Source organism: Pseudochaenichthys georgianus, chromosome 19 (genome assembly GCF_902827115.2).
Source record: "Pseudochaenichthys georgianus chromosome 19, fPseGeo1.2, whole genome shotgun sequence".
Classification (NCBI taxonomy): Eukaryota; Metazoa; Chordata; class Actinopteri; order Perciformes; family Channichthyidae; genus Pseudochaenichthys; species Pseudochaenichthys georgianus.
Window position 1 is genome coordinate 18,408,431 of NC_047521.1, and position 25,833 is coordinate 18,434,263.

Below are 25,833 nucleotides of genomic sequence, written 5' to 3' on the forward strand. Positions count from 1 at the left end.
TTTCTCCATTTACTAAGGTCCTGCTGAAGTACTGGTGGTGGCAACTTCTCCCATCATCTCTCCTTGGGAAAATGAAATCAGGTGTTATCTGATATGGTCCTCTGCGAACAAACTGTTCTCATTGTGTCTGTGAGATGTGAAGGGCAATCAGCAGGATCGGTTGGTAGTGGATCGTCTGTCTTTGCTGCATCTGGAGGGCATGTGAAGCACATTTTCTCACCTCATATCCACAATATCTTCACACACACACACACACACACACACACACACACACACACACACACACACACACACACACACACACACACACACACACACACACACACACACACACACACACACACACACTTACATTCACCAGGCACACACCTGAGAAGAGTGTATGGGTGGAATCTGTGGTGCAATCAGGATGAGATGCAGCAGGCTGTTCTGACGTTCCTTGCAGTGGTTCTGGGCCTATACATATATAGAGAACACACAAGAGCAAATATATTGGCTGGATTAGAAATGGCACGACAGTCATTTTTACATTCAATTATTTATCATCACATCAGGACCATCTATTGACGTATTGTACTCACCAGAACAAACAGGCACAGTGGTCAGTGGCAGGGTGGAATCAGTGGTCATCTCATCAGGATGAGCAGCTTGCTGTTCTGACGTTCCTTCATGTGGTTCTAGGTCTATAAATATAGAAAGAACACACAAGAGAAAATATATTGACTGGATTTCACATTAAATTATTTATCATCAGGAACATCTATTGACACATTGCACTCACCTGAGGAAGCCGGCACAGCTGAGGTGCATGGCTGTTCCTTGTCAACTGATTCAACAGGTGGTTCCAGATATTTTAAAAGTGAATCTAAAATGATACAACATTTGTATTATCAACATTGAATAATTTCCATTTGTTAAATGTAGCTATTATTTAGTTAATAAGCATTTGGACAGCCTGACAGGTCTGATTCAACTAATCAAGAGCTATGCCTATCTTATTAGAACAGTTGAATCAGGTGTGTTAGTTCTGGGTTGGAACGAAAACATTCAACAGGACTGGAGTTGAGAACCCCTGAGCTAGTTAGCTAACGTTAGCGCACATTATGACAGGGTTTGACTCGGATAGTCAATGTGCTTTCTGAGGTAAACTTAACGTTAGCTAACGTTACCAACTAACTAACATTCCACCACACTGGCTAGCTCGCTACACCAAAACTAACATTGTTATTATTATTAATATTTCTATTTCATGACACAACGAAAATAGCCTTATGACAGTTTCGACTGAATGGCAATAACAAACGCTGGCTAGCTAACGTTGGCTTGGCTAACTAGCAAGATTACATGATCCATTCGCTAATGTTGACAATACAATCAAAATTGCATACCTTTCACCTTGGCACGTTTCTCTTCTTCTTCTTTTCTTCTTTTTTTATACTGCGCCCCGGATGGCTTTTGCCTCTTCATAGTTCTCTAACGTTAGTCTTTCTTTCCTCAATGCTCAATTTTATAAACACTTGACCGATACCCATCAATGCACAGCGCTCTAGCATGTTCTGACTGTGAACACCTAAAGCAGAGGCTCTTAGACCGACCGTTTTAGATTTTTGGCTCATTTCCCCCAAAAAAAATAAAAAATATATATATATATTTATTTGTATATTTATTTGTGTGCAATTTTTGGCGCCCCCCCTCTGGGTGGCGCTCTAGGCAACCGCCTGTATCGCCTGTAGGAAGCTCCGCCAGGGGCGGAGCTTCAGCAACCTCTTAATCCAGATATCTCACCATGACTCGCGCATGCATGCACGTGCACGGAGTGGCATGACCACCAAAACAGAAAGATATGGACACAAGATGTGTGCAAATGTATTTAGTTTCCTATCCATGTGGACATGATTTAAGTGGGGGGGGGGACCTCCTCTAGGGGGGTCCGGGGCATGCTCCCCCGGGAAGATTTGTCTTTAAATATTGAAGTTGAATGCATCAATCTGGTGCACTTTGAGAGCAAAATGAAGAGATCTATGGAAACATCTCTCATAAACCCATATGAAACAGAACTGTAAGCAGATTTACTTTTTCTTTATGGATATTTTACAAATCACTCTCCTTTCAAACTGTATTCTTGTTTATTAATAACAACTTTTTTTTACTGTCATATAGTATTTTATACCTGTTTACTTTATTCTCTTGTTTTTTGATAACTATAATGATCATATAAAGATGTGCCTTTACCTCACTGGTTGGAGAAAAAGCTTCTTATATTCGTTAGCATAGCTAGCTAACCAGATGCTAATAACAACACAGTTATTGACTGTATGATCAGAATGACAGATGAACAGATCGCGACTGGGCTTACAACTAAAGACACAGCCACGCAAAAACTGCGGCATGTGTAGCCTACGGATTTATGGGTACTGCAATTATTTGAAGTCCCGGAGTGGCGTTCTGGTGCTCTCCGTCAGCACTGCACCCCTGTCAGACGAGACATATACCACGTGATGACACGTTAGGCTCGTGTTGTGTTCAAGGACCATGACCGTTGCCAGGAAAAACAGGTACTTGCTTGTTTAATTATTTTGCAGTCTAGATTTCTTTAATTTGTTTTCTTTTTTGCGTGTGTTTATAAATTACTTCGAGGGCCAAACCAAATGGTCTCGCGGCCCGGGGGGCCCGGGGGCCGGAGGTTCCCCACCCCTGCTTTAAACTAACTTGACAAGTCCTTTCCTTATTCCACATGCTTATTCCTTTCTTCATCATCTTTACTACAGTTATCCGTTTTACTTGGTGTGGGGTCTCATGTAACTACATCAAATTTCATCCAAGCAGATCTGGAACTAGAACTTGTTTTAGGAACCTTTTCACCCCTTTTTAGTCCCTTCTAGGCGCAATAGGGATTCTCCTGAGAAAAAGGTTCTAGCTGTCAGAACAGAAGAACCCGTATGTGCGCTCACAGAGCATGCGCCCCTTAAGCCCCTTAAGCCCCTACCCCCGATTTCCCACTCTCGGCTCAGTAGAATGAATGGAGAGAGAAAATAAATCTAGATTTGGCTTTTAGTGCATTTTACAACTTTAAGGACTTAATGATTCTGATAAGGGCTACACAATAGTTCATACTGGGTAGTTTAAAAAAAAAATGTCCGCTGATTTACAGACGACTCTTTCCAAATGTTAGTCAATGGGAAAAAGTTGTTTTGGACCGGGTGACGTCATGGACTGATACGGAAGTTGCAGTACCGCTGTTTGGACACAACGAATGTTGGGCACAGAGTCCGGAGCACTTCCTGGGGGCTTGGGCAGTATACGCTGTGAAGTTGTTTGCGGCCTGCCAGTAAACCCAAAGCAGAAGAAGTGACGTCAGCAGCTTCATTTCGCTTCATTTGCCTAATCCTCCCTCAGGGACTTATTCCGGTGTGAACGCGATCTGCTCTTTAGTTCCGGGAACTAAAGAGTTCCGATGAACTAAGTAATGGGAACTAAGTACGGCAATGTACTTGGTGTGAAAGCGCCTCAGGAAGTCGTTTTAAAGGTCCCCTATTATACTGCTTTTCATCAATATATGATAGGTGTCAGATATATGCAAGACTAGACATGTCTCTGAAGTGTTTGGCTCGAAATACTAAACAGATCATTGCAGCATCCCATAAACCGCTCTGTTTCAGCCCTGTTTCAAAAGTGCTGATTCTCTGTCTGTTACTTTAGATGAAAATAAGGAGCCACTCCCCACGCCCCTCTGAGAGATATTTGGTTAAAAAGAATACAATGGTGCTCTATGAGGAAATTCAGGTGATAAAGTGTGTGTGTGTGGGGGGGGGGGGGGGTTGGTTATTGGCTAATGGTTACACAAACCAACACATCGTTATGACATAAAGTGGCCAAAATCTGATCAGCTCATTTGCAGACAGGTTTATTTATAAATGGATCAGGACAAAAAGAGAGCAAATATTTTTTCCTGAAACTTTCAGAATCTCTTAACGCAGAGGGGACACATATCTATGTATAAAAGACATGAAAAAGTGGATTTTGCATAAAGGGTGACCTTTAAATGTAGATTTGTGCAGGGACACATTAACCTGACCTTACTTTAACGTTTTGTTTTGTTGGGGTTGAAATGCAGGTGGTCCTGGGAGGAGTGGATTTAGAAAAGGATGAAGTATACGATCAGGTCATTCCTGTGGAGAACGCCATTGTGCATGAGCTTCACAGGGAGAGCCCCTTTGCTCTACATAATGATATTGGTGAGATGCAAAAACATATTTACTTTATGTTGATTGTCACTCATTTGGAAATTAAATAACTGGTATATATTTATAGTTAGTAGTATTATTCATACTGTTTCAATCACATTAGTATGCATGAAAAGTGACAGGTGGTGTGACAGGTCTCATCAAGTCACCTTTCAAAAAAAGAGAAATGGCCAAGAGACGCCTCGATATGGGTTTAATCAGCGAGACGCCTGTGACAACTTACCGCCATCCGTCCGGAGCGCCAATCAAGAAACGGATGCAGTATCTGTGCCGGGTTCAGACGCCTCCAGCCGAAGAACTTCATGAAGAATGGACTCTGAAAAATGGCGATGTTTGGGGTTATGTATTCAACTATATGGCGAATGAACTGCATTTCTACAATCTGAAGAATGGAGAAACGTATGGACCCCGTAGTGTTAAAGCGACACTGACCTCAACAGATTGGGCTGTGTTAACTCTGGTGTCTTCCAGAGATCTCCACGCAACCACTGTATCGGAAGAAGTAGTGCATCAAGAAACCACCGTGGAACCAGCGGTGTACAAGATATTTGCAAAGAAAAGCAAAGAAACGCAGACAGCATGCGAGATCAAAGAAGAGTTTTCACCGCTGCCCCTCAATGTGGAGGAAGAAGAAGGAGATATTCCCCCGCCGCCAGAAGTGAGAAGAGTCCTGACAAGCACCGTCTGGGAAACTAAAAGCGGACCATCGGGGCGATGGTATTACCGCGCAAGCCGTTTGGTGACGCTGGGGAAGGACCCCTCTGATGATTTTGTTTTGGAGTATTTCAACTCTACATGCGGGGTTTTTCAGACATCCTTGCGGGTGCCTCTGACTGCTTGGCTGAAAATGATTGATGGAAAAGCTACAAAGCTTAAATAACTTTTTAAACAGAGTCAGACATCGATGGACATTATACTGGTGAAAAAGACTCTCACTTTTGCAGATGACTCCGCCTCCCACTCAGCATAACAAGTCACACCCTCCTCACCAGATCATTTCAAACTAAGGACCCCTCAAAGAAAAGCATTGTGTTTTCTACCTATGTAAAGAGCGTCTGGGTTGTCTTACGAAAATGTGTTATCTCTGTATCAAGATGATGTGATAAAAAATGATGCTGCTGTAACGAATTTTGTGAAAAATACCAACGGTGTGAGAGACGTCATAAAGACACTCATTTTAACCACAGTGTTTGTTCTCTACAAATGTTTAAAGATTGTTACAAAATGTAAAAAATTTAAATAAAAAGGTCTGGAGACAAAATTAATTCAGGTGACTCTGTCTTTATTAGGAAAACAAAAATATAATACAAATGGTTTATGGGGTAAAATGTAACCATCTTGGACTTAATATTCTAACTCTCCTTATTCTTTTCTTCGTAAGCGGGGCACTCGGAGGCTCTTCCTCCTCTGCGGATATCACTGGCTGTTGCATAATGTACAATACCTCGTTTATTCAATAAGGTTTGAAAAACCTTGTTAAAGAATGATTTCCCTGCGTCTGTTTGTATCTTTGTAGGAATCTGACTTTTGTGAACTAATGTTTTAATTATTTTATTAACTACAAGGAATTCTCTTTGAAGAGGGTATTAATAGTTTAAAGATCTTAATGCCCCCTTGATCATGTCTTTTTTTTAAAGACTGTTTCTCTAAAAGGCAAGTTTTGTGATTTTAACACTTATTTTACTGCCATTAGGCAGATTTTGGCTTTTGTTCTCTTGCCAAGATACTTTTAGACACACTTTGAGGTATGCAAAACCTTAAACATTTCTGAAAATAAAATACTTTATCTGAATACATTTTCTTTTAAACGCACTTTTGAAATGATTTATTTAGTATTTCAATGGAACAATCCAGTTTTTGTTAACATCAATGCTTTTTTCTCTTTTCTTGTGTTACTAAGATACTCGACCATGCTCCTTCGCTGTAAATATTTCCGGAAATGTAATTCATTCCATAAGCTAAAATGTTTCTTAAATCTTTAACTTGCTCCAACGACTAACGACTGTAAGGTATTATAAATCAATGCCATAGATACCAGTAAAAGACTTCTACCTATACAGAAAAAAAAAACATTTTAAATACTTACTGCTGAGTTTAATTCTGATTGGTCATAAAGGGTAATTTGCTGACAAAGACTTTAACGTTGCCGTGCAAATATAGGCATGTAAGACGAGGTTAAATAAATGAAACCATGGTGCACAAAAAGCCAGCAATTTCGACATAATCGACGCAGCTGGCTAAATATTGACCAGTGTGTGGGATGAGTTGGATAACAAGGGTTTTGGGATTAAAGTCTAGATAATGCTCTCGATCCTCAGTCTTCTTCATGGCTCTGAGAGTTAAACACAGCACCATGCTGACTGCAGGGGCCCTGCTCATATGCCTGAGTGCACTGAGTGTTCACGGACAACATGCCGTAACGGTAAGTTTCTCAATACCTTCATAAAGAGGATGATTTCATTTTGAAGGACAAGGAAATGTGCTGATCTCTTCTCTCCTGTGCTTTTGTCCTTCCAGCTTGATGACATGTGTAAGAATCTTTTCTACAGTTGATGCGGTGACACATTTCATCTTTGTATCTGTGAGGCATACTGATTTCTATATTACACTTAGCCGCCAGTTGTGATTGAAGATAAAATGGTTATGTTGTATGCCTTTTAAAAAAAAAGAAGCTATATGGTTTATATTTGATTGTGTCTTCCTTTTTTGATATAAAGAATATCAAAACATCTTCAGATGACACTGGTGTGGTTTTAATTTAAGTGCATTAAAAGTACTATTCATAATAATGTTATTCAACCGCAGTATTCACTGGTACACACTGTCTTGTTTTAAGTATTCAGTTATATAGGTGTGTTATATTTCCATCAATTTGCTTTAACGACTAAACTCTTAAGTGCTCCAACCCAATCCAGAAATTGCTAGATTTGTATTTATTTATTTTCTCTGAAAAATGGATATCAAATGTTTTCTCTGCATTAATTTAATAGTGATTTATTTAGATAAAAGTCTGTTCATTTTGTTGCGACACCCCAGTGTTTAATCAGCTCTGTGTCCTTGGCAGACGTGGACTATGGATATGACTACACCACCGACTCCCCCAACACTTTTTTTGATGTAGGCGACTGGTTGTTTGACCTAATGGAGGAGTCCAGTAAGCGGCCCTGAAAAAATACATTACCAATTGCACATGTGTCTCCATCTTACCTCTAAACTCAATAACTCATTCTTTATCCTTCCATTTCCAGATAGTTGTGATCCAAACCCTTGCAACAATGCTGGCTCGTGCCAAAGTATATCTGATACACAGTTCAAATGCTACTGTCCTGAGCCTTACATAGGGAACAGGTGTCAAAAAGGTGGGGATTTTGTGAAAAGCAATGCTCATTTTGTATTATTCTGATGGTATCAGGTGTGTCAATCCATTTTGATGGGCTATAAAACCTGCAGTAGTCTCTTTCATGGACTTTAAAGCTTTCAGCAATATCTCAATGTTTATGCATGACGTTCACACATGGCCAATCTATACCTTTGTTTACTTTTTTTTTTATATATAGTGAGAAATGTTTGTGAGAACGTCAGATGTGGTCGTGGTGGTAACTGTGTCCTGAATGTAAAGAATCACCCGTATTATGAGTGCAAGTGCAGACCTCCTTACCACGGTACCAACTGCAATTTAGGTGAGTATCCCAAAGCCCATCTTTCACTAAATGTAATTTTAGTTTAGCTACATTGTGTAAGCTACATTAGGGTTGCTTTTGCGAACCATTACATTGTTTGTGTCTGTATCAGTGCCAAGTTCTGTCTGTGAACCCAATCCGTGCCAGAATGGAGGATCTTGCAGAAAAGGTGACCGCCGCTTACGCTGCTTCTGTCCCGATGGATATACTGGGAGGTTCTGTGAAATTGGTAAAGACTTTTAAAAGACAGAATACTTTTAAAAAAAACATAAAGTTATTTCTATCTTTTACCACAACTTTGTCCTTTTCTATATTTTGTGTTATACATTGTATTTTTTTTAAAGATTGTATTTGTGTTTTTGACACAAATATTCATATGTAATTGTTTGTGAGAGTTGGAGCTTTCTTTACATTTTTTTACCACCCAATCTTCTTGTGTAGCTCCGACTGACTGTTATGAGGGAAATGGAGAGACATACAGGGGAGTCGTCAGCATGGCAGATGGGAAGGAGTGTCTGGACTGGCATTCCTATTTCATTGTTTCAAACGGGGAAGATCCTTTTACCATGTACTCAGACTTTACTGGACTGGGACAGAACAACCACTGCAGGTATAGTCAAATTCATCTACATAAAAAAAATATGTGACATATATAATAATACAGTAGTTGTAGCATGTATTTAAATATGGCATCTGGGAAATAATTATTCTATTTACAGTAAGCAGAAAAATTGGACATTGTCAGTTAATATATAATGTTAATTCTAAATCCAAAACTTTCTAATTCATCACCCGTAGCTTTAGATTATATATTTTTTATTTCAGAATATAAAACTCCATATAATCTTGTCATCTAATACATCTTAAATGTACCATCAGTACTTCAATACTATTCAAATATACTTTTTTTGTAAAAGGATGTAAACTAATACAATTAACAGTATTACTTTTTGAACAGTAATTATTATTTATTCTATATTTAAGGAACCCAGATGGGGATGACAAGCCTTGGTGTTTTACAAAACAGGGTAGTAAACTGCAGTGGGAGTACTGCAATGTCAAGAAGTGCTCTGATGGAGGTAATCTCACTCACTCACTCACACACACACACACACACACACACACACACACACACACACACACACACACACACACACACACACACACACACACACACACACACACACACACACACACACACACACACACACACACACACACACACACACACACACACACACACACACACACACATCACTTCAGGGGACATTGACTTACATGCATTTCCTGAAGACTTATCCTAACCATAACCATAACCAACACATGCCTAACCCTAACCCTTACCCTAACCCTAACCAAGTCGGAGTCGGAGAGCCGTTGCTTAGTAACAGGCTTGCCCTTGTGAGGGTTAGCCCAGGACACGAAGAGTTGGTCATTAAGACGAAGCTCCTTTGATCTGTCCATATATGTGTGTAAAGCCCGGACTGGACACAACAGATCCTGCTGCTGCTCCCCGGAGGAAACCAGCGGCGGAGGAAATGCCTCAATGTCAATTGGGGTACACGAACCAACCACCTTTGGTGTAAAGGCAGGGTTGGGTTTCAACAACACTCTCGTTTGCCCTGGGGCGAACTGAGTACATGAAGGATGTACAGACAGTGCATGAATATCACTGACCCGCTTGGCGGATGCCAGGGCCAGTAACAGCACTGTCTTGAGTGACAGATGTTTCATGTCAGCTCCTTCCAGGGGTTCAAATGGGGTCATTCTGAGCCCATTTAAAACCACTACCAAGTCCCATAAGGGCACCAGCGACCTGGAGACAGGGAGGAGCCTGCGAGTTCCCTTCGTAAAACGGCAGACCAAAGGATGTTGGCTAGCCGTCTTACCCTCAAAGCCCACATGGCATGCAGCAATAGCAGCCAGGTACACCTTGATCGTGGAGAAAGCTCTGTGTTTATCGATCAAGTCCTGTAGAAATGATAAAATCACCCCGACAGGACATTGAAAAGAGATGTGTCCTTCTTGAAGGCACCACTCCTCAAACACCCTCCACTTACAGTCGTAAAGAGACCTGGTGGAGGAAGCTCTCGCACTCTGAATAGTGTTTATCACCTTCTGAGGGAGTCCCACTGTATTCAGATTGTACCACTCACGGGTCAGGCCCATAGTGCCCCGTGCTCTGGGCGTGGGTGATGGATCGCCCCCCCCGCCTGAGACAATCTGTCCCTGCGTGGTGGGGGCTGCCATGGCTGCCTGCACAACAGCTGATATATCTCCGCCAGCCCGTACGTTGCGGGCTAGGGCGGAACCATCAGGATAAGTGTGTGGCGTTGCTCCTTCACTCTGGCCAGAGTTGGGGGGTAACAGAGTCAGGGGTGGGAACGCGTACAGAGGACCCAGAGGTCAATCGTGTACGAGTGAGTCCCCGCCTAACAGTGCGTTTAAATCGTGCATTAAAGAGAACAGCTGTCATTGAGCATTTTTTCTTTATGCGAACAGATTTAACGCGGCTCTGCCGTAACGCACCCACAGCGGACTCACGATCCTTAGATGTGCAGAGTGGTGCACCTCGGGACAGTAGTTCTGTCCCGAGGTGCATCACTCCCGGTACCTGTGTCGGTACGAGACAACGCAACCTCCCTTGGCGGTTCATACACGATATCGTGTTGTCTGTCCTCACGAGGACATGGTGTCCTCTGAGAGAAGGCAGGAAGCGTTTTAGGGTGGGGACCACCGCTAAAAGCTCCGGGTGATTTACGTGCGCCCGCTGGAGGTCTCTGCTCTAGAGACCTCTCACCGGGCGACCTTCGTAAATACCCTATCAGCCTGTCTGACATGCGTCCGTGGTGACCACCTTCCGTGAAAGGACAGCACCCGTAGGCGCGTCCCGTACTAGAAAAGTCAGGTGTCGTGCCACTACGCATTACATAATAACCAATACTCTCCTCACGCCGTGGCGCGCGGGGTTTAGTTTTATTATGAGACCCATGTTGCATTATGAGGACATTTGTCTGCGTAATCTGACTCTGCTCGGCGGGCATTTATAGATAAAACCCTTCTTTCTAGGAGAGAGAGAACCTCTCGGCATGAGCCGGGGTTGTCGATCGCGCCTCGGGCGTGTTCCAGCCCGAGGCAGGACGAACAGACCTGGTGTGTGTCTGTGCCCGAGATCTTCAACCCGCAGCCGCAGAGTCGAGCCACCGAGTCCCTGACTCCTCTGGTGTGAGGGAGAGGGGCGTCCATCCTGGTCGCCTCGTGGCGTGGAGAGGGCCCGCTCTCGACAGGTGGGACGGGAGAAAAAGGTATTACCACCTTCTCCTTAATCCGGAGAAAAAGGACGGTGTGGGTCTTTTATTCCCGGAGAATACTGACTGGTGTGGCAGTATGCTCCTTTTTAATCCTTTTCCTCTCCGTGGAGAAGAGAAAAGAAAAAACGTCCTCGCTACCGTGGTGTCGGTAGAGAGGGAGCAAGCTAGCAACAGGTGTGCTGCTAGCTTAAAAAAATCGGACCTACCTTACTTTCCGGGGAAGAGAAGGGCGAGGTCGATTTTAAATACTAACAGCGTTAGTACTACCGTCTTCCTGCGAAGCAGAAGGAGTAGCTGGCGAGCGCCCGTCGACCGAAATGGGTATTTGGGTTCAGTCTGTGGACTGTTAAGCTTGTCCGGCTACTGTAGAGATGTGCTCTGAAGCGAGAAGAGGTGTTTGAATGACGCAAGCGTTGTGGCGCAAGCTACTTATAGGGGGTGAATTCCCTGACGCTGACGTCAAGATCACCAGCCAATCAGGATTGGCGTAATGAGATTGATGCTTCTGTTTGCTCCGCGATGAGGCGCATCCCATAGTGAGACATCGAACGGAGTGTTATGAATGAGAACAACACCTGTAGATAACCCAATTTGTGTTCTTTGAAATTGAAAAGGATATTGCATTGTGTTTGTTACTTTCGTTGCAGTTGTATGTCTTAAGTGTAATTTGGTATGCTTTTATTTTGAAGGTGAGTTTACGCTGTTGACAGTTGTTGTTGCTATGGAAACAAGAACGTTTCACAGCGGGCGGAACTTGTCATAAAGTCCGCGATAATAAAGCCCACCCATTTAGAGGGAAGATATGATTGGTCAATTGTACTGTCATTTGACATTACTCTCTCGTTCAGTTACTATAGCTGGCCCTCTGTGAATGCATAGCTGGACGTCCAATCAGCTCCTGTCTTCACAGACTCGCAGAGAGGAGCTTCTTTCATTTAACCCTTCACATTCAAACAGAAACTCAATAGGCAGATTCAAAGGATTTATTTCTTTGGAAATGTTATTTTAAATACAATTTAATCAAGTCATTTTTGGTAAAACTAATGACAAATATTACTAAAAACATATTTTTTAAAAATATATAAAGAAAAATATAATTTGTTTTAATGTTTTTAAATATTATTTTGTAGAATATCTTAGGCCCTCAGAGACAGGCTCGCCACTGGTAGAAATCTCTCATACACACGTGAAATGCTCTCACAGACACACACAACAGCGTTGCAGTCGGGAAGAAAAGCAATGTGGAGCGAGAGAGAGAGCGAGAGAGCAAGAGAGAGAGCACACCTTTATCTATTTAATAAAGTTGTAAAAAATAAAGTAAGAAATCATTCCAATGTGTACTATAGGACAGTAAAAAGTTTAAAAGGGGAGGGATTAGTCAAATATGCATAAATAAAAAGAAAGAATGCTAACTAGGTAACATAAGATAAGAATAAACAAGTTTAAATGATTTGTTGTGATCATATTCTAAAGATGTTTGGATTATTGAAAAGTATACAGCTCCCTTTCATCTGAGTGTTGAGAGCTGTATCCATAAATTCATGTTGGGCTCAAAGCAGGGCTGCTCGATTATGGCAAAAATCATAATCTCGATTATTTGGGTCAATAATTGATATCACGATTATTAAAAACGATTAACCATTTACTTTGAAAAACATCAATTTATTGAAGAAAATAATTTGAAAAGTATGTTTTTAACAGTTGATTATAACTTTAAGTATAATTCAACTGAAAAACCTATTTAAAAAAAATAAAATCGTTTTATTTCGATTATGTTGTTTTCATAATCGTTGCAAGCCAAAATCGTAATTGCGATTAAAATACGATTAATTGAGCAGCCCTAGCTCAAAGTGCACCAGATTGATGCATTTAACTTCAACATTTAAAAAAAATCTTCCTGGGGGTGCATGCCCCCGGACCAAGAGAATGAGACGTCCACCACCAAATAAAGCAGGTTAAAATAATTAAATGGCATACATTTTATTTTAGTAAACACTGAAAACGGGTCCCACAGACCCAAACAGCACTCAAAGGTTAAAGGTAGCATATAATAATGTTAAAATGTGCTAAATATATACACTGCAAAAAAACAAAAAAGAGGAGTAAAAGTAGCTCACGACTTGTTTTATTTTTTGAAAGTAGCCCTCATCCTAAAAAAGGTTGGAGACCCCTGTTATAGAACGATACATTTGACCATTTTAAGCTTGGCCTACCATTTTATTGGAGCGATGAGGAACAGGTGGGGCTTGAAAAGGCCCATCTGTTCAAAGTGGGGAATGAGTGGACAAGTTTGAGAACCACTGGTGTAGGATGACCAGGTGTGCCACTTTGTGCGGGACTGCACACAGCATTTTTTAACTGTTATTCTACGGACTAAATGTTTATTATTATTATTCCGCCGGTATTTTGGCCCTCTTCTCCTCCCCGCATTGAACATTGCAGAAACTCCGTTCAAACATCAAAATGTTCAGCTCGGTCGGGAATCGATGGCTATCACTTTTCTCATTCATAACTTTCATAATTCCAGAGGTACATCCCATAATATATCACATTTTTAACATTGAAGTCAATGGAAGAAATCTTCAGACTTCAACAAATCTTCATGCGACTTCAACTGCTAACTGTTCATTCATACTTTCACTCAGAAACCTCATTCCAACTTTAAAATGTTACACATCTTTCTGACATTATTCGTGTAAAACAACTTTTAAATCTGATTCTTACTTTTAGAGATATATTGTTCAGACCTTGTTTTAGAGGTTTTCTTCAGATTTTAACATTAACTAAAGTTCGTGATGTCACAGCTAGGGTAGAAAATCTTGAAATTTGCCTTCATATATTTTTTTTAAACTGCCATAATTCCCAAACCCTACATTCCTGAGACATAATTTATCATGACAAACGTAGGAAAACATCCCGTAGCTTGAAAAATGACAAATAATTAAGCAAAAATAATTAAACAAAATGCCTCTTGAGGGCATGAAGTGACAAAAACTTTCAACATGCCTCCATTAAAGCCCATTGTAATTTCAGGCTGATATTTCCTTACGGCAGCAGCCGCAAACCTTTAGTTAAACTGCCAAAAAGGCCACATTATTAACCCGAAAGTACACACAAATTACACTTCCTTGACATGCTTCACGTTTTGAAATTTCACAGATATCTGTTGCACAAAACACAAAACGTTCACATGTAAGAGGTTTATCTCTCATTCAGAACAATGCAAACCTTTGATCTCTACAGAGCTCGTTAGCTCAAATATAAACACTTGTGTAATGGAACACGATGATGTCATTACTCCAGCTGACATGCTCAGAGCAGCAGACTTCAGATAGCAGTGTGCAGTCCAGCCGTGAAGAGATCTACGGGACAGTTTTGAGATTTCTCCAAATGTCGTTGCCGTGGCAACACAATGCTCGCCTTGAAACGCGGTTTTCTCATAACTTCAGTGAAAATACTCCAAACAGCCCAGAACTTCACAGGTTTGGTAACGATGCAGCCATCAACGCATCTAAGCGTAGTATGGGGTGTCATCAAATGCTGTTGCCATGGCGACAGACCACTCGCCATGAAACACAATGTGGCTGTAAGTCCAATCGACACGGTCCAATCGTCCCCCAATCTTCACTTGTATATCACCGGTCCATGCCTCAACAGCTCAACGCCAAATATGAGATCTCACCATATGCCGTTTCCATGGAAACGCATCCCTCGCCATAAAACTTGATGTCGCTATAACTCCTATGAAAATGTTCAAAAAGTGCTCAAACTTCACATTTGTGCTAACAGTCCAGCCGTGAAGACATCTACGGGACAGTTTTGAGATTTCTTCAAAAGCCGTTGCCATGGCAACACAATGCTCGCCATGAAACACGGCTTTCTCATTTTTTCCCCAAAACTTCACAGGTTTGGTAACGATGCAGCCATCAACGCATCTAAGCGTGTCATCAAATGCCGTTGCCATGGCGACAGATAATTCGCCATCAAGTTAGTTCAAAAGTTTGCAGTTCAAATATTCTGCTGCTTTTCCAAGCCTTTTTACTTTCTTTTCTTCTCTCATCACACATTCAAGCCCCCAGTGTTCATGTATCATTTCAATCTAAATTCTTCACTTTCTTCTTACACATTACATTTCAGCATAGCAGTTTAGCGTCAGCTTTTCAGCATAAAGCATTCCCCCTAGCAATTTCTTCAGAAATTGCATTCTCTAGTTATTAATTGTCCCACGTCCCACAAATTGAGACTATGTCCTGCATTTGAGTGACAGTTGCGCAGAAAGGCCGGATCGGTTCGCTGACGGCCGGCACCGCCCTTTATTATTATATTGTTAAAGGCATCATGTTGAGCTGACAGGCAACACAGAGGTAACCCCCCACCCCCCGTTGACAGTTCACGAGCGCGCCCATAGTGTCTCCCTCCGCCCCGTCCACCCAGTAAAAAAATCCCCACTACACCACTGCCCATAACTACCAACTGTTTTTAACAACCTGATCTCACCAGAATGCGTGACTCCACCACGACTCCTTAACACCGCATTGCGTGGTGGAGTCACAAACTTTGCTACATTTACATGTCTGCACCACGCAAACAACCCCAATGTAAAGTGAATGAGGCTCCTTTGTTGTGGTGCACACACGCATTTCTACAACGTCCAGCAGTGAGCTTTTATTCTATAAAACGTTTTTAAAATCTACTTTATAGCTTGTAGTAACTCACGGGAGGCTTCTTTTATTTTATTTGTATTCGTAATCATTTGTATTTTTCGTCAGAATGTATTATGGCAACCCTGTCTCCTAAAAATTACGTTCCCACAGAACTAAACTGCATTCTCAATTACGTTTAGCTACAAACTTATTTTCTCCCACGTTACGTTCTTTATGAACAGGGACGTGCACAGGTACGGGCTAATGTTGCCCGGGCAACGGCCGTTTGGCCTTTTTGGCTGACCTGCCCCTCTGGAGAGCGAGAGTTTGTTTGTCTTTTTTCTGTTGTGGCCGAATCAACATGATAAGCCCACAATTAGTATCGTAGCGTCTCGCTGCGGGAAACACACCTTGTCAGCGCTGTCATCTGCCGGTGCACCACCTGATTGATACCGTCGGTTATTTATAAAAAAAACACCTAAATATATCGCCTACTTCTACTTGTTGTTATTGTGCTTCTGTCTTTCTGTGTCTTCTCATCTGTAAACTCCCTCAACGGGGCCGCTCGGTCTCTTTTCTTGATCGCCCTCTCACGGGTGAAACAGTTCAATTTAATGTAATTTCGCCAGCTGTTACTTTCATGAGCGAGGCAGAAAATAATAGTTTTAACATGCCAAAAAGCTGCTGTGTCGTTTATTGCACCTCAAACATTAAAACAAATCCAGAGTTACGTGTTTCTGTACTTCCTCTAAGAAGAAAGGACAGTAACAGAAGATCTCTGTGGCTTCAGGCTTGATCGCCGTTCAAATGACAGCGTTGGTTTCCCCAAAAGTGGGGGGGGGCTGTAAAGTGACGTAGATTTTACTCTCATCTATTATTCAAAACCATTCTATTTATTCTAACGTAAATTACATGCCAGTGTTTTATCTTTTTATTACTTGTATTTTTATACTTTATTTGCTATGAGTTATATCTGAAGCAAATTATGTTTCTGAAGATGTGTAGTCAATTCCACCCTTCAATGTAGCATAAATGTGAACTCTCATTACATGAACAATACCGGAAACAGACGTAGGAAAGATCCTCAGCTCGCTGATCGGATGTTTTAGCCGCAATGCACGTTTTTAAAGATATTACTGATTTTCTTTGAATATAAGAATGTAAATACTGAGTTTAGAGAATAGTCAGGGGCTTTGGGTGATGGGAGACACACCTATGGAATCACAATTTCAATAGCTTACCATTAAATGACGGATATACCTTTCTGTCTGTGATGTTTTACAAATCAGATATTAACGTGTAGAAGTAAAACATGAGAAATAGTATAGCAATATCCTGTAAAATTATGTAAACACATGAATAAAACTAAATATCTTCAGATGTTATACATACATAAGTGTCCTACATTAATAATACAAAGTTATTATTAGTATGCTGTGTGTACCTTGTGTGCACCTCCTAGTGGTTAAAGCACGTTATTGAATTATTTTTGTTGAATAATGTTATTTTTGTTGAATAATGTTATTTTTGTTGAATAATGTTATTTGATGAAAAAAATATTAAGAGTACATACTTTCATAGGGGGAAAGTAGAAGGTTAATGATAGAAATATAGAATATAAAAAATCAAGAAGATACTGTAAGTGATCTCTACAATAAAACAGTTTAGTGCACGATGTACAAAGATATTAATATGAGGATCAGACAAACTAATTAACCTTTATTAACACATTAAAGAATACTTTAGGTTAATGTCTTCTTTCAAATAAGAAAAAAGCTTTGGGGGTATCGATCTACAGATAAATATTAAGCCTGACAAAGAACTTAACGTCTAATATATTGCTTTCCTGCAATGTTAACTATGTTGAAGCACTTATTTTAACTGATATTATACACATTAATTATACTCTTATGTATGTAGATAGTATAAGAAATGTGCAGAATATGACAGTTTAATGGTGGAGGTATACACACATATTGATAGATGTCTTGTAATGCACTGTTGAGGAATATGTGACCCAAGTTTTTAATTCATTGCATAACTACACCGTAGTTGTGTATATGATATGTCAATAAACCTTTGAAAATCTTGAAATCTTGAAAGGGATGTGCAAAATAGCAATTATATACAGTTTTTAATTAACTATTAGTAGAGAATAACGATTAATGAATATACTTCATAGAGATCTGCAGATAAATGTTTAGTCTTCTCAAGCACCAACTATCAAATATCTCTCCTGATTGTTGGCACTTAACAATCACCTTTCCCTGAATTTTACTCAGGTGTAACTAAAGTCTGATTTAAGGGTTGTTTATATTTCACATCATTAATCAGAATCTGCAAAGTAACTAAAATAAATTTAGTGGAGTAAAAATACCAGGTTAACCTCTGAATTGTAGTGGAGTAGAATTACAAAGTAACAATAAGCTGTCATGTGGGTATATATTAATGCTGCCTATTATGGATACAAGCGATTTTCCCCCATTTAGTAATTACATGTTTTAAATTTGTACACACCAATTTGTTTCCTATCGCCTAAACCTCCAGGGCTGTACACAGTTTAATACTGTCAACTTCTAATTTTGCGGAAAACGTCTTTTAAAACTACAATTCCCAGTAGAGACGTGCCATAGAGAACATGTTTCGAAACACAATAGCCAGCATGTGTATTTCTGGGGGGGGGAGTTCAAGTCCAGTTTTGAATAGTCTGCCGTGGTTTCGTTCCATTTCAAAGAGATTGACAGTCGGCGTAACCTTGGCGCACTGCCACTCCAACATCCAATCCCAGAGCTTGAAGATTAATCACGGGTTTTGTCAACGGGACTGTAGTCCAAACGATAGCTAGGGATTATGGGTAGTGTAGTGTCTTCGGCCATCCTAAACTGAATTTTTTTCCGGATATCATATCGCATTAACAACACCACATCTGGCGTCACAGAGATCTTTTGTTACTGTCCTTTCTTCTAAGAGGAAGTACAGAAACACGTAACTCTGGATTTGTTTGTTTGAGGTGCAATGAACGACACAGCAGCTTTTTGGCATGTTGAAACTATTCTTTTCTGCCTCGCTCATGAGAGTAACAGCTGGGGAAATTACAACTTCGCCTACTGATTTCAAATGTGTGCTCTAAAATCATATTTATAAATGACTATTATCATTATTATAAGCAAGACAATAAATGGCAAAGATATGTAGAAAATAAACGTATTTGAGATACGTTCATAACGAACGTAACGTGGGAGAAAATACGTTTGCAGCTAAACGTAATTGAGAATGCAGTTTAGTTCTGTGGGAACGTAGTTTTTAGGAGACAGGGTTGCCATAATACATTCTGACGAAAAATAAAAATGATTATGAATACAAATCAAATAAAAGAAGCCTCCCATGAGTTACTACAAAGTAGATTTAAAAAACGTTTTATAGAATAAAAGCTCACTGCTGGACGTTGTAGAAATCCGTGTGTGCACCACGACAAAGGAGCCTCATACACTTTACATTGGGGTTGTTTGGGTGGTGCAGACCCTATGGTGCAGACACGTAAATGTAGCAACGTTTGTGACTCCACCACGCAATGCGGTGTTTATTATTGTCATTGTTAGCTAATGAATGTTTCGATGCTGAACAACGGCAAAATTACAACGTTTTCATCGGTCCTTCTTCTTTAGAGAAGACCAGGAAATGATGGATATACGGATTGTGTTAAAATCAATAGGCACGCAGTGACTCTAAATCAGGGGTCACCAACCTTTTTTAGAATGAGAGCTATTTTCAAAAAATAAAACAAGTTGGGGGGCTACTTTTTTTTTTTGCAGTGTATATATTTAGCACATGTTATCATTATTATATGCTTATCTTTAACCTTTGTGTGCTGTTTGGGTGTGTGGGACCCGTTTTCAGTGTTTACTAAAAGAACATGTATGCAATTTAATTATTTTAACCTGCTTTATTTGGGAATGGACCTCACATCCTCTAGGGGGGTCCGGGGACATGCAGCCCCGGGCAGATTTTTTTTTAAATGTTGAAGTGAAATGCATCAATCTGAGCTTTGCATCAATTGAGCACAACATGAATTCATGATACAGCTCTCAACACTCATATGAAAGCGAGCTGTATACTTTTCAATAATCCAAAAATCGTTAGAATATGATCACAACCAATAACAAATAATTTAAACTTGTTTATTCTTATCTTATGTTACCTAGTCTGCATTCTTTATTTTTTATTTATCCATATTTTACTAATCACTCCCCTTTTAAATGCAATATAGTACACATTGGAATGATTTCTTACTTTATTTGTTACACCTATATTAAATAGATGGGGGGGAACTCCTTTTGAAGCGGTAAGGTGCCGCTCCACTTTGCTTTTCTTCCTGACTGCAACGCTGGTCCCGCATATCAAGCAAGAACACACACACACACACACACACACACACACACACACACACACACACACACACACACACACACACACACACACACACACACACACACACACACACACACACACACACACACACACACACACACACACACACACACACACACATACAGTAGGATATACAGTATGTCCTGTCTTCCTGTACCGTGCTCACTATTCTCTGATGTCCCTCTCAGACACTGCTCCACCCACACCACTAACACCAGTTCCAGGCTCTGCCCAGTTCTCTCAGTGTGGGAAATCCCCGTCTGTTCGCAATAGCAGAATCTTTGGGGGTAAAAAGGCCTTCCCGGGTGCCCACCCCTGGCAGGCGTCGGTGCAGATCAAACAGAAAGGCTCCACCGCTGAGTTCAGACACTATTGTGGTGGGATCCTCCTCTCTTCCTGCTGGGTGCTCACTGCTGCACACTGCATGTGGGTTTGGCATTTCATTTGTTTGCTATTTCCAATGTGTTAGAAAAATATCACTCGTCACCGGCTTGAGCTTCAATATCAGGATACATGTATTTATTATCCTTGCAAGAATGGAAGTAGTCATCACATACAGAGCATTTGGTACAACTAGTTCCTGAACAGTGTCCTTCACAAGCTTATATACAAGAGAGGGAGTTACACAGTCACAAGATGCAGGAATACTGGTTCAAAGCTGTATTCAATGTTTAGTTTAGATCACCTGAGACCTACGTCAGAAATGTTCATGCTCTATCTCCATAGAGGCTGAATCATCATGTTAATCGTTGTCACATAGTGTCAGGATTCTCATGTTATGTCACGGTTGTAGTTTTGTATGTCTGGTTATGGGTTTTTTCCTCTTGGTATATTGTCTGGTCCTTTTCCCTGTGTTTTTGCTCCTGTTGTTAGTTTCCCTGGTGTGTCTAGTTGTCTGATTGTGTTCACCTGTGGCCCTTGTGTTTCTCCTCCCCTGCCCGGCTGTTTCTCGTCTTGTGATTACCCCTCCCTGTATTTAGTCTTGTCTCTTCCTGTGTTCAGTGTTGGTTCGTCTTTTGTTTGTGACTGAGTTCACTGGTGAGTGTTCTGTTTCCATCCATCCATCTTCTCCCGCTTATCCGTGGTCGGGTCGCGGGGGTAGCAGTTCCAGCAGAGAGCCCCAAACTTTCTTTTCCCTGGCGACATCAACCAGCTCTGACTGGGGGATCCCAAGGCGCTCCCAGGCCAGCGAAGAGATATAATCCCTCCACCTGGTCCTAGGTCTACCCCTTGGTCTCTTCCCAGCTGGACGTGCCTGGAACACCTCCCTAGGGAGGCGCCCAGGTGGCATCCTAACTAGGTGCCCGAACCACCTCAACTGGCTTCTTTCGACGCGAAGGAGGAGCGGCTCAACTCCGAGTCCCTCCCTGATGACCGAACTTCTCACCTTATCTCTAAGGGAGACACCAGCCACCCGGCGGAGGAAACCCATCTCGGCCGCTTGTATCCGCGATCTCGTTCTTTCGGTCATGACCCATCCTTCATGACCATAGGTGAGGGTAGGAACGAAAATGGCCCGGTAGACAGAGAGCTTTGCCTTCCGGCTCAGCTCCCTTTTCGTCACAACGGTGCGGTAAAGCGACTGCAATACCGCTCCCGCTGCTCCGATTCTCCGGCCCATCTCACGCTCCATTGATCCCTCACTCGAGAACAAGACCCCGAGATAGTTGAACTCCTTCACTTGGGGTAAGGACTCATTCCCTACTTGGAGTGGACAGTCCATCGGTTTCCTGCTGAGAACCATGGCCTCAGATTTGGAGGTGCTGATCCTCATCCCAGCCGCTTCACACTCGGTTGCGAACCGATCCAGTGAGTGCTGAAGGTCGCAGACCGATGAAGCCATCAGAACCACATCATCTGCAAAAAGCAGTGGTGCAATCCTTAGTCCACCGAACTGCAGACCCCCCCCCCCCCACGACTACGCCTCGAAATCCGATCCATGTATATTACAAACAGGATTGGTGACAAAGCGCAGCCCTGGCGGAGGCCAACCCTCACCGGAAATGGGTCCGACTTACTGCCGAGGACCCGGACACAGCTCTCGCTTTGGGAGTACAGAGATTGGATGGCCCTGAGTAGAGACCCCCTCACCCCATACTCCCGCAGCACCTCCCACAGTAACTCCCTGGGAACCCGGTCATACGCCTTCTCCAAGTCTACAAAACACATGTAGACCGGATAAGCGTACTCCCAGGCCCCCTCCAGGATCCTTGCGAGAGTAAAAAGCTGATCCGTCGTTCCACGACCAGGACGGAATCCGCATTGTTCCTCCTCAATCTGAGGTTCGACAATCGGCCTGACCCTCCTTTCGAGTACCTTGGAGTAAACTTTCCCGGGGAGGCTGAGTAGTGTGATGCCTCTGTAATTGGCACACACCCTCTGATCCCCCTTTTTGAAAAGGGGGACCACCACCCCGGTCTGCCACTCCTTCGGTACCGTTTCCGACTTCCACGCAACGTTGATGAGACGTGTCAACCATGACAGTCCCTCAACACCCAGAGCCTTCAGCATTTCCGGGCGGATCTCATCCACCCCCGGGGCTTTGCCACTGTGGAGTTGTTTGACGACCTCAGTGACCTCCCCCCGGGAGATTGGCGTTGATCCCCCGTCATACTCCAGCTCTGCCTCTAACATAGAGGGCGGAGTTGTCGGGTTCAGGAGTTCCTCAAAGTGTTCCTTCCAACGTCCCAACACTCCATCAGTTGAGGTCAACAACGTCCCATCCTTACTGTACACAGCTTGGATGGTTCCCTGCTTCCCCCTCCTGAGGTGTCGGACAGTTTTCCAGAACAACTTTGGTGCCGCCCGAAAGTCCTTCTCCATGTCTTCTCCGAACTTCTCCCACACCCGCTGCTTTGCCTCGGCCACGGATGAGGCTGCTGCCCTTCGGGCCTGTCGGTACCTTGCAACTGCTTCGGGAGTCCCCCGGGATAACAAATCCCTGAAGGCCTCCTTCTTCAGTCGGACGGCTTCCCTGACCACCGGTGTCCACCAGGAGGTTCGAGGGTTACCGCCCCTTGAGGCACCTAAGACCTTGAGACCACAGCTCCCCACCGCGGCTTCGGCAATAGAGGCTTTGAACACCGACCACTCTGGTTCAATGTCCCCAACCTCCACAGGAATGCCCGAAAAGCTCCGCCGGAGGTGTGAGTTGAAGGCCTCCTGAACTTGGGCCTCCTCCAGACGTTCCCAGTTCACCCGAACTACACGTTTGGGCTTACCAGGTCTATCCAGAGGCTTCCCCCGCCACTCGACCCAACTCACCACCAGATGGTGATCAGTTGACAACTCCGCCCCTCTCTTTACCCGAGTGTCCAAAACATACGGCCTCAGGTCCGATGATACGATAACGAAAATCGATCGTGGACCTTCTGCCTAGGGTGCTCTGGTACCACGTACACTTATGAGCATCCTTATGTTCGAACATGGTGTTTGTTATGGCCAATCCATGACTAGCACAGAAGTCCAGTAACAAACCACCACTCCGGTTCAGATCAGGGGGGCCGTTCCTCCCAATCACGCCCCTCCAAGTGTCTCCATCATTGCCCACATGTGCGTTGAAGTCTCCCAGCAAGACTAAGGAGTCCCCTTCAGGAGCCCCATACAGGACTCTTTCCAGGGTCTCCAAGAAGGCCGAATACTCTGAACTGCTGTTGGGTGCATAAGCACACACAACAGTCAGAGTTTTCCCCCCCATAACCCGCAGGCGTAGGGAGGCGACCCTCTCGTCCACTGGGGTAAACTCCAACAGCGAAGCACCTAACTGGGGACTTGTGAGTATCCCCACACCCGCCCGGCGCCTCACACCTTGAGCAACTCCGGAGAAGAATAGAGTCCAACCCCTATCCAGAAGTAAGGTTCCAGAGCCGACGCTGTGCGTAGAGGTGAGCCCAACCAGATCCAACTGGTACCGCTCCACCTCCCGCACAAGCTCCGGCTCCTGTTCTGTTTTGTCCAAGTTATTATTTTATCCTTGAAATAAAGGCAATATCAGTGTAATCTGCATTTGGGTCCTGCTTGCTTCACCCACCGTAACACATAGCTATCAAATGCCTAAAACAGTGTGTTCTGACGTTCTTAATCATACATCCTGTCACGTACACAGCTACGTAGGGCCTTTGTTATCATGTGCTACTCTGATATTGGAAGAGTACATTCAGTATTTTCCCAACACAATGCCTTCTACAAGCCTACTTTATATATTGATTTATTTTTTTCAGTGAATCTAATTTGGATTACCAAGTGGTGATGGGAGGAGTGAACATACAAAAACAGGAGGACATGGACCAGACCATCCCAGTTATACAAACCATTGTCCATGAGAACTACAGGTCCACTCCCCAAGCTCTATACAACGACATTGGTTTGTAACACATATCAAATATAATAGTTTTTCTAATGTGCATATGTTAATGTATATACTTATTTCCTGTGTAGCTCTGCTGAAGCTCCAAGTTACGGAGAGCCCTTACTGTGCAAAGGAAACCCTCTTTGTGAAAGCGGTGTGTTTACCGGACCAGGCCTTCCCAACTGGAAAGGAGTGTGTGATCTCTGGATGGGGAGCTACTGAAACCGGTAATAAACTCTTTATAAGAAGTCCTTTAATGTTAGATAAACAGATTATTTGGTACAATTATACTCGAGTATTGCATATCCATAAAGTTAAGGGACTTGCAAGAACACAATGGTCAAAACTGATACTTCTAGTCTCTAGTTTGGAATACACTTGAAGACAAATGAGTCCAACATTTTCCATAATGCAACAGGATAACAACAATTATTAGACCCTTTTTAAATTATAGGCTGAAATTAACATTTCAAAAATCATTTTAATACCAGTGCTTTTCACACCGTCTTCATTGAGAAAAGGTTCTTTAGTTCTGTGCCTGTTTGTTTCCCGCTGTCATTTAAATTCACTTTAATCTCCCCTTTTAGATAAGATAAGCAGCCAGCTGTTGAACGCTCGTGTTTTCGTGATCTCAGATGAGAAATGCAAAAACCTTGATGGCTACAGAAATGTTTTGGACAGCAGCATGTTCTGTGCAGGCACTCTGCAGGGCGGCATCGACTCCTGTCAGGTGTGTATGTTTATAAATGTGAAGTATCAATGCATGCAAGATGCTCATGAAAGAGATAGCTACCTTCAAAGCTATAGGTATTACATCTAAAATGTCTTAAAAAGGAGCGACAAATCATCCATACTTGAAGGTAACATAATTAGATATACCTTTATTGGCATCAGTCATATTAAACTTGTGTCGGATGCATGGATCCTTTCCTCTGTGGCCTTCTTCAGAAAATATTCTCAATTTGCTGTTTTTACCTCTACAGGGCGACTCAGGCGGACCCTTGGTGTGTGAGAAAAATGGCACACAGTACATCAGCGGTGTGGTGAGCTGGGGTGTGGGCTGTGCCGAGAAAAACAAGCCTGGTGTCTACGCCAGCGTCCACGCATTTACCGACTGGATCCAAAACAAAATGAATTGATGACTATAATAGTTAAATAAATACTTTGGTGTTTGCCATT

The 25,833-nt window shown here is 42.4% G+C and overlaps 1 protein-coding gene and 1 long non-coding RNA gene across 2 annotated transcripts; one reads left to right on the forward strand and one right to left on the reverse strand.

The window, feature by feature from the left end:
- Positions 1-369: 369 nt before the first annotated feature.
- LOC117464574 (uncharacterized) lies at positions 370-1,221 on the reverse strand. Its single transcript, XR_004554105.2, has 3 exons — positions 782-1,221; positions 582-683; positions 370-456 (listed from the first exon to the last, which is right to left on the reverse strand). It is a non-coding gene; the product is annotated as an uncharacterized lncRNA (long non-coding RNA).
- Positions 1,222-6,532: 5,311 nt separating this feature from the next.
- Positions 6,533-25,829, forward strand: LOC117464572 (hyaluronan-binding protein 2-like). The gene is made up of 13 exons (XM_034107100.2): positions 6,533-6,666; positions 6,762-6,774; positions 7,309-7,398; positions 7,493-7,603; positions 7,802-7,924; positions 8,037-8,153; positions 8,366-8,534; positions 8,909-9,003; positions 20,495-20,732; positions 24,527-24,669; positions 24,744-24,881; positions 25,242-25,384; positions 25,638-25,829. The coding sequence occupies exons 1-13, from the start codon at positions 6,571-6,573 to the stop codon at positions 25,791-25,793; spliced, it is 1,632 nt and encodes a 543-aa protein (XP_033962991.1). The 5' UTR covers positions 6,533-6,570; the 3' UTR covers positions 25,794-25,829.
- Positions 25,830-25,833: the final 4 nt, after the last annotated feature.

Bases quoted from the DNA above. Each gene is read 5' to 3' on its own strand.
- LOC117464572 (XM_034107100.2), top strand. From the start codon at position 6,571: ATGGCTCTGAGAGTTAAACACAGCACCATGCTGACTGCAGGGGCCCTG. The intron at 7,399-7,492 runs GTAAGCGGCCCT...TTCCATTTCCAG, and splicing joins TGACCTAATGGAGGAGTCCA to ATAGTTGTGATCCAAACCCT. The intron at 8,535-8,908 runs GTATAGTCAAAT...TCTATATTTAAG, and splicing joins GGACAGAACAACCACTGCAG to GAACCCAGATGGGGATGACA.